The sequence below is a fragment of the Haliotis rufescens genome, unplaced genomic scaffold (genome assembly GCF_023055435.1).
Source record: "Haliotis rufescens isolate VD_foot unplaced genomic scaffold, xgHalRufe1.0.p SCAF_39, whole genome shotgun sequence".
Classification (NCBI taxonomy): Eukaryota; Metazoa; Mollusca; class Gastropoda; order Lepetellida; family Haliotidae; genus Haliotis; species Haliotis rufescens.
Genome location: NW_025964101.1, coordinates 2,908,426 through 2,917,411, shown reverse-complemented (window position 1 = coordinate 2,917,411; position 8,986 = coordinate 2,908,426). Strand labels below are relative to the sequence as shown.

The 8,986-nt window shown below is 39.1% G+C and overlaps 1 protein-coding gene across 1 annotated transcript; it reads left to right on the top strand.

Annotated features, from left to right (window-relative positions):
- The first annotated feature begins 5,152 nt into the window (after positions 1-5,152).
- On the top strand, positions 5,153-8,550 carry LOC125372239. The gene is made up of 4 exons (XM_048381522.1): positions 5,153-6,082; positions 6,562-6,783; positions 7,499-7,658; positions 8,129-8,550. The coding sequence occupies exons 1-4, from the start codon at positions 5,206-5,208 to the stop codon at positions 8,547-8,549; spliced, it is 1,680 nt and encodes a 559-aa protein (XP_048237479.1). The 5' UTR covers positions 5,153-5,205; the 3' UTR covers position 8,550.
- Positions 8,551-8,986: the final 436 nt, after the last annotated feature.

Genomic DNA, 8,986 nt, shown 5'->3' with positions numbered 1-8,986 from the left:
TGTTATCACTGAATTTCTGATTTTTGTGAATGAATTAGGAGATAAACATACTGTGTTTTCAATGTTTTCAAATGTTAAATTTAGCGCGGTTAAATCTACAGGTAACCTGGCTCTGCATTGAAAACACAGTATGTTTATCTCCATTATACCATGACTAAATAAAACGCGAACTCTTTGGTGTTAGCAAATATACTGAGTGAAGCGGCATGGGTTGAGTTCAGTGTTTTGAGTGGGTAATTATCGATCTGAACAAAATATGGTGCTGTATATACTCAAGCAGTTTGTTTACACCGTAATACTTCACTCGAACATATGACAGGCATTGAAAGCATAAAAGCACGGCAACTTGGTAAGCTAACATGAGGTGAGCATCCCTAAAGAAAACAAAGCAAGCTTTGCAAGGCTTTCGCTCTACATCGCGCGTCACCATTATGACGTCATATCGCTCATTGTGACGCAAAAGATATGACGTCACAGTCGTATATAGAAAAGCGCCAAAATGTCAAGCTCTCTGTTGTCTCCAAAACGTAAATACATTCCCTTTGTTGATTTCAGTCGTGTTTTTCTGCACGAAATGTATTGCCACACATCCTTTGATTATTGTAGTAACCGCATCTGTGCATTTTGTAACCTGTAATTGTAGATATAGTTATTTAAATATGCCTACCGACAATGACTGAAAATAGTACTATTCTATGAATATTAGCTTCCGCGGTGATGCGGCCGTCAAACCAGCTGTTTCAATCAGAGGGGGTTTATTGTGATTTAATAGCCTCTGATTGACCAATCAGAATTTCAATCAGAGTAAATTCCAAATTCATGGTAGAATATTGTTTTACACCGCTGGGAACTTACTTTATCATAAGTCGTTGCAATAAAACATAATACGTCAACGCCATAGAATATCCAGTCTATTCGACGAAGTAGATTCCAATGGGCGTTAAAGGCGAGATAGTGGGGAATATAATATGAATGGACTGAAAATCAGCTCAAGGTAAAGCATGTCATGCCTCAAGAAACGCTCCCAAATGCCATTGTCTCGATATGTTAAAGGGACTATTTAGTTGTATAGGAAATAAATGCTAAATCATCTGTTGGTAGTTTTCAGTGGTATAGGGTTTCAGTAGATACTTATCGTGACTGAACTGTGACTATGTTGTATAGGCGTGTCCTTGACGTTTCAGACAATAAAACACTGGATATATAAATTTGTCTTATCCCCTAATCAATTTCATTGATCATATGGAACAATATAATCGATTATAATGTTCGTGCATCAGAATAACAAGCCCTTGGTAATTCAGATAGTCAACTTATCATTGATCGAAAAACTATTACTATTGTGGAAGCCCTAATACCGAAACTGGATACTTGTGGGAGAAGTTCTCTCTTAACACATTGATAAGTACATACATTGTTACTGGAAATACGAATTCTATATGCTGAGGAAATGACAACAATTATCAACGGTCATTCATTTGCGAATGAATAGCTTAAAAGCAGTGCTGTTTGTGAGGAATATTGAATGAATTGGTGACTGTGTAAGAGTGGTATTGTAACCAGTTTCTGACGACGGCATATGTGAACGAAAGTCAAACACCACCGGCTTAGGACATTACTAAATTCATATTTAATGAAAAATACATATCACTAGCTTAAAGCTCTTATAGATGTGGCTATGATGCAAGTCAAAGATATTTGGCTTTATGGCACTACTCAATTCGGAGATGAGGCAAGTCAAAGATATTTGGCTTTATGGCATTACTCAATTCGGAGATGATGCAAGTCAAAGATATTTGGCTTTATGGCATTACTCAATTCGGAGATGAGGCAAGTCAAACATATTTGGCTTGATGGCATTACTCAATTCGGAGATGATGCAAGTTAAACATATTTGGCTTATGGCATTACTCAATTCGGAGATGAGGCAAGTCAAACATATTTGGCTTGATGGCATTACTCAATTCGGAGATGATGCAAGTCAAACATATTTGGCTTGATGGCATTACTCAATTCGGAGATGAGGCAAGTCAAACATATTTGGCTTTATGGCATTACTCAATTCGGAGATGATACAAGTCAAAGATATTTGGCTTTATGGCATTACTCAATTCGGAGATGAGGCAAGTCAAACATATTTGGCTTTATGGCATTACTCAATTCGGAGATGATGCAAGTCAAACATATTTGGCTTAATGGCATTACTCAATTCGGAGATGATGCAAGTAAATTTGAAACATATTTGGCTTGATGGCATTACACAATTTGGAGATGAGACAAGTCAGACATATTTGGCTTGATGGCGCTACTCAATTTGGAGATGAGACAAGTCAGACGTATTTGGCTTTATGGCATTAATCAGTTCGGTAATGAGGCAAGTCTGGGATATTTGGCCTTTTTGGCATTACACAATTCGGAGATGAGGCAAGTCAGACATATTTGGCTTAATGGCATTACTCAATTCTGAGATGAGACAAAACAGACATATTTGGCTTTATGGCATTAAACAGTTCGGTAATAAGGAAAGTCTGAGATATTTGGCTCTATTGCATTACTCAATTTGGAGATGAGACAAGCCTGACATATTTGGCTTGATGGCACTACTCAATTCGGAGATGAGACAAGCCAGACATATTTGGCTTTATGGCATTACTCAATTCGGAGATGAGACAAGCCAGACATATTTGGCTTTATGGCATTACTCAATTCGGAGATGAGACAAGCCAGACATATTTGGCTTTATGGCATTACTCAATTCGGAGATGAGACAAGCCCGACATATTTGGCTTGATGGCACTACTCAATTCGGAGATGAGACAAGCCAGACATATTTGGCTTTATGGCATTACACAATTCGGAGATGAGGCAAGTCAGACATATTTGGCTTTATGGCTTTACACAATTCGTAGATGAGGCAAGTCAGACATATTTGGCTTGATTGCATAACTCAATTCGGAGACTAGACAAGTCGGACATATTTGGGTTTATGGCATTACACAATTCCGAGATGAGACAAGACAAACATATTTTGGATTATGGCATTACTCAATTCGGAGATGAGGCCAGCCATACATAACTGGCTTTATGGCATTACTCAATTCGAATATGAGGGAAGTCAAACATATGTGGTTTAATGGCATTACTCAATTCGTAGATGAGACAAGTCTGACATATTTGTCTTCTTGTCATTACTGAATTCGGAGATGAAACAAGTCAGACATGTTGGGGGGTATGGTTTGGAGACTAAAATATTTCTTAGCCATCACCTGAAAAACCACGCTAGATAATAAAAGCATCATTTGGGTGTAAATTGCCTATTATTATGAATGCGAGAAACATATTATCTGCAAAACGTCTGCACGATTTCGATCATTTTATTAGCATGTGTTTATCACTATCAAATGAATCACTATCAAATACTGATGATACCAAGAGTTCCCGAAAAAGTGAGCGTATCCTGTCTCGCCGGTGGCACCCGTCCCAAACACATACAAAGGCAAGTTAATTGTTCACATGAAAAAAACACGGGATAACATGGTACAAGTCAAAATAGGGAATTCTATCGGAATCTTTCTTGTCACATGTTCACATCCCAGCAGTATCACGGCGGGGGACACCATACATGGGCCCTATACATTGTATCCTTGTGGTGAATCGAACCCGGGTCTTCGGCGTTATGAGCGAACGCTTTAACCACTAGCCTACCCCACAGCCCGATTTTATGTCAAGTTAAATATGTATGGTGTATTTTAATACGGTAAAACGACACACATGGGTGTTTTATTAGCTATTTGTCTCTATATCTATATCTCACAGTTGAAGTGTCCAGTTTCTTTTCATGAATACATGAACTTTCACAGTGCAATGTAAACAACTGATGGTATTTAAATTATTTTAAAATTTTCGCTGTAGTTGCCATATTACAATACATTTGAAGCGTCAACGCCAGAGAATAATCAGACATGATTAGTAACAGATTCCATTGGGCGTCAAAGGCAAAATAGTGAAACTTATATGAATGGATCACTAAAAATCAGACCTGCTCTACCTGTAGCATCCGACACTTATACCATTTGCGAAAAAAATATGTTTTTTTTCACTCCACGCAGCAGAATAGCATAGAACAGCCATAGGAAATTGTGAACTTTTGGTAATACATTGTAATACATTGTAATGCCAAATATTTAATTTAATATGTTTTGTCCTGCATACATACCTTTTTGGCAAGGCAAAAAATACTGATGGTGTTCAATGTGAGTAAAGTGATTTGGGTTTTTCCCCATTGCATACGATATTAAGATTGCAATACTGATACCCAGAAACTAAAACAAGCTTTAATCTCTTTAAAAATATATATTGTGAAAGTATTTTTGTAGCGAGAGCCTAATGCCTAATTCTAGACTAACATCTAGTCTCTAAAATGAACATTTTTGTACAAAAAAGTTGTTAAATTATAGTTATATAAAATATAACAAAAAGGAGCCACGAGACTTTCTTCATTTTCAGAGACTAAACAAATCTGCAGATCTATAATTGCTTGGAATTTCACAACACATCAGATCCCTATCACCCATCACTGACATGCCACTGAAAGTGGGTGTGGCAGGAATATTTACTCACCCTACAACCTCTCCTCAAACGGGTCCCACTGCCACTGGTGGGCAGTTTAGAGGGCTGTTCGTGTCAAATGTCCAGAAATCTATTTTGAGAGCAAGCCCCAAGGGTCAGCATTTAGTGTGATTCTAGTCTGTCATACACACCCCGAAACAAATATATCCAATACAGCCCATGCAAGCCCTGACCCCGCAGTAATCTAGACTTGTTAAACATTATAGACTTATAGGGCTGTTTTGGATATATTTGTTTCAGGGTCTTTATGACAGACTAGAACAATTTCAACTGACCTCAATGGTAACGTCTTTATTATCTTTTATAAAAAAATATATTCAAACTATTTTGTTAACGAAAACCGAGTGAACAATTCAAGTTGGCCTCTATTGTAAAGTCACGTGAGTGTCCGAGGCTGTCCGATTGGATAAGGCTTACGCTGGGGCGGGGCGTAGGCTGGGGGCGGGGCGTAGTGGATATGTGTATAAATCACACTTTGCTTACTTGATGTTAAGTAAGTTACTGTAGAGTATAGAAGGAGAAGTGTAACGCGGGAGTTAGAACCTACGTCTTGTTATCTTGTTGTTAAAGTGTTAAATGGATATGGGGGCAGTTGCACTGGTGACTGCAATTCTGGCAATGAGTGTTTGCACTACTGCTTTTAAACCTGTTAATTTTAAGCCGTTAACATTTGCACAACACCTGAACAAGTTTTTTGGTGTGACCATTCGGAAGCCAAACCAGAATAGCGGAGAACCGACAGGAAAGTACACAGAAGCCTCTGGAACTGTTGATGGGGTTGACGTTGTCCTGTCTGGTCCAGAGACAGGGTCCAAACAGTCAACGACACTGCCATCAGCGGATCAAGTCAACATCGACATCCAAGAAACCCTGACACCGCCTACTCCACCACACCAGCTTCCGGCTTTCAACAAAACTTTGTTTAAGTCGACTTCTTCAGATGCGGGAGGCAACTCTCCCAAACTGTTACTTCCTGGCACTCTAGTGCCGCAGCCAGGATCCAAAACGTCGACGCCAACACCATCGTTGAATCAAGTCAACATCGACATCCAAGAAACCCTGACACCGCCTACTCCACGACACCAGCTTCCAGCTTCTAACAAGACCGTTTTGACATCGTCAACTTCAGATGCAGAAAACATTGTTTCAAATGTTTTACTCCATGAAACAACAGTACCAACGACCGCTAGACAAACAAAAAACATTACAATGTCAAAGAAGAGTGATATTCGAAAAAAAAATCAATTGCTATTTGTGACATTGGTCAAACAGATCGCTGGCCTTGAAACGAAAAGCAGAGGGTTTGGCATAATACCCCGCGAGGCACAGATAGAGAGTGACGGTGAGGGTATACCAGTCTCATTTTCCAAACTGGCTGGACGAGTGTTGGCACTGTCGGAGGCATTGTTAGCTTATGTGAAGAACGAATCTTACTCAGAGGGGGCTGAAGCACGTGAGTATTTTTAGATCCTGCTTATATTTTTCTTAAGATGTCAAAATCAAGCTGTACAATTAAACTGCTACCAACGTGTATATCTATGTCAGAATATGGGTGAGAATACTCAGAATAGTATTCCATTTTGGTCATTCGAAATTCCATTTTGGTCATTCGAAACTATCTCAATGTTCCAGTTGGATCGAAGACTGCAATTACTACTTTGTTTGTTTGTTGTTTAACTCAGTAATATTCCAGCTTTATGACAGCGATCTTTAACTAACCGAGTCTGGACCAGATAATCAAGTGATTGACGTCATGAGCATCGATCCACACATTGATCAAATTTATTTATACACAAAATTACCCAGATTACTCTTTACAAATGATGATTTAATATACACGATAACATTTAATAACAGTTCTTTCAATGCAGTTACACACACAAAACCCTCGGTATACTTGCCCCCTTTATAATTCTTTTACATGCATTTCAGGATTCTCAGACCGACAGTATGCTGGAACTCTGGAAACACGTCGTATAACTAAACCGTCTGGCATGGCATTCAGCAACATTCACAAGGACGTCATGTACGTCATTAACGACGGCAGCTCAGAAGCAGGTCCCGTGATCTTGGCCCTCAACAAAACCGGCGAATTACTTAATTACTTTAAACTTAAAGGTGCCTCGAACAATGACTGGGCTGCCCTACAGATAGGTTAGTTCCATGAAATTTAAAGATACGATGCTAAGTGAAATTTAAAGATACTTAGTTGAAATTTCAAATTAGTATCTTGAAATTTCAAATTAGTATCTTGAAATTTCAACTTAGTATCTTAAAATGTCAACTTATGTATCTTGAAATTTCAACTTAGCATCTTGAAATGCTGTCGTACAATATTCTAGCAGCTCCAGCCTTTGGTACGGAAGCCTTTTAGGGCCTTTGTTTTTTTCTTGAAATTTCAAGATGTTATGCCCCTAGAAGGCTTCCGTACTTTGGTGTCAATTAACTTTTTTTAACTTTGCCAATCCGAACAGAAATTCCGATTCAGATGAATATAGAAAAAGATTCTCGTGAGATGAGCCCATTTGTAACATGCTTACGAAAAATTCGGAATCGTATAATGAACTCTGCTTTTAGCAGAAATGTCTTTTGATTGTAGATAGGGTTTTATCGCTTTAATTTGATACATCCGTGACTGTTGTTTTCTTCTCACAACTGGATTTTGGTTTGGATTTGGTTTGTTGTTTAACGCCGCACTCAGCAATAATCCATCTATATCACGGCGGTCTGTAAATAATGGAGTCTGGACCAGACAATCCAGTGATTGATATCATGATCGATGACCGCTGTCATATAGCTGGAATATTGCAGAGTGCGGCGTTAAAAAAACAAAAAAATCCTCCTCAGGAAGTTTCGAACACTGTTTCAGCCCCATGTTCCTCGACAACTTCTCGGAGCTGTATATATATCGGTGACATTGACGACCCAGATGGACCCAAAGGTACATCGAACATCATCTACATATGCCAGGAACCCGAAGACCTCATGGGCGGCCATCAGCTTCACATTGAAGACAGGATCAGGATCAAGTGAGTTGTGCTCTTTTTGTAAAATGTCTTGTTTAAGATGAAAATGTTTTACATATGTTCAAAAACACTTAATGTACGATGATGCATAACATGCAGAATAACGTGTAAATGTTTGATGAAATAAACCGTGTGTAATGTTAAGATATGCTTGCTGTAGTGCTCGCTGACTTGGTTGATGCATGTCATCGATCCCAATTGCGTGGATCGATGCTCATGATATCAATCACTGGATTGTCAAGTCCAGACTCGATTATTTACAGACCATATAGCTGGAATATTGCTGAGTGCGGCGTTAAACAACAAACCAAAGAACCAAACCTTCTTGACAATCTTTCAGAATGAAGTGTAAGACGTACTTTTCTGCCACTGCGAGCAGACTGATCGTGATGTAGCCGAATTACTGTTCAAAGCGGCGTTAAACCAACCTGACTCACTCGCTTCTCAAAACCTATATATTTATATCTTCAAAGGAACATAGATGAATCTAGTATGGTGATGATCGTCTCGCCAAGAGCAGATATATACCTCATACCACAGCGGAAACATGAATCAACTGTTTACAAGATCAGAAAGGGAAAAATCACAGCAGTCTGCCAGTTCAAGTTTGAGTCCAAATGGAGTGGGCCGGTTGACGGGGACATTTCAGCCGATGGCGACATGATGCTGATAAAGACATACGACTTCGTGTACTACTTCTACATCCCCGAAAGAGACTACCCTGAAGCCCTCTGTTACCACACTACACGCGCGCAGCTGAAGTACACCTGGGAACTTTACGGGGAAGTGGTAACCTTTAGCCCTGATGCTATGTCATATTACACGTGTAACCAACAGTTGTACTCCCCGTTGTGGAGGTACGACAGACTCAAGATAAAGGAGGTGGACTATTGAAGAAAACACATTATTATTATTATTATTATTATTATTATTATTATTATTATTTTGCTGAGTGCTGAGTGCGACCTATTATTATTATTATTATTATTATTATCATTATTATTATTTTCAGATTAGGGTTGGGGTGATCCTTGAACAGTGAGGTTTGTGTGGCTCTGTGTTGGGGATCTGTGCTTAGGAGGTCCCTGATGATAACCTTCCTCTTTGCTGAGCAAAAATCTCAAAGGATTTTGTGACAAACAGAAAAGCAAAGGACTAAAAGAATCGCCCTGAAATATTCTTCTTCTAATGGAATGGGTTCCGAAGTCACCACCTGCCCCTGCGAATACATCTCAAGTTGAGTTGACCAGCAATTCATTAAAGACTTGAGTAAGACAAGCTGTCGCTCGGGGAGGTCACTACATTCCAGTGACCTCAAAATCCTTTCGTGA

What these genes read in the sequence shown, in the direction of transcription:
- LOC125372239 (XM_048381522.1), top strand. Translation starts at nt 5,206, where the DNA reads ATGGATATGGGGGCAGTTGCACTGGTGACTGCAATTCTGGCAATGAGT. An exon ending in CTGGGCTGCCCTACAGATAG is followed by an intron (nt 6,784 to 7,498) that starts GTTAGTTCCATG and finishes ACACTGTTTCAG; the next exon opens with CCCCATGTTCCTCGACAACT. An exon ending in GAAGACAGGATCAGGATCAA is followed by an intron (nt 7,659 to 8,128) that starts GTGAGTTGTGCT and finishes ATATCTTCAAAG; the next exon opens with GAACATAGATGAATCTAGTA.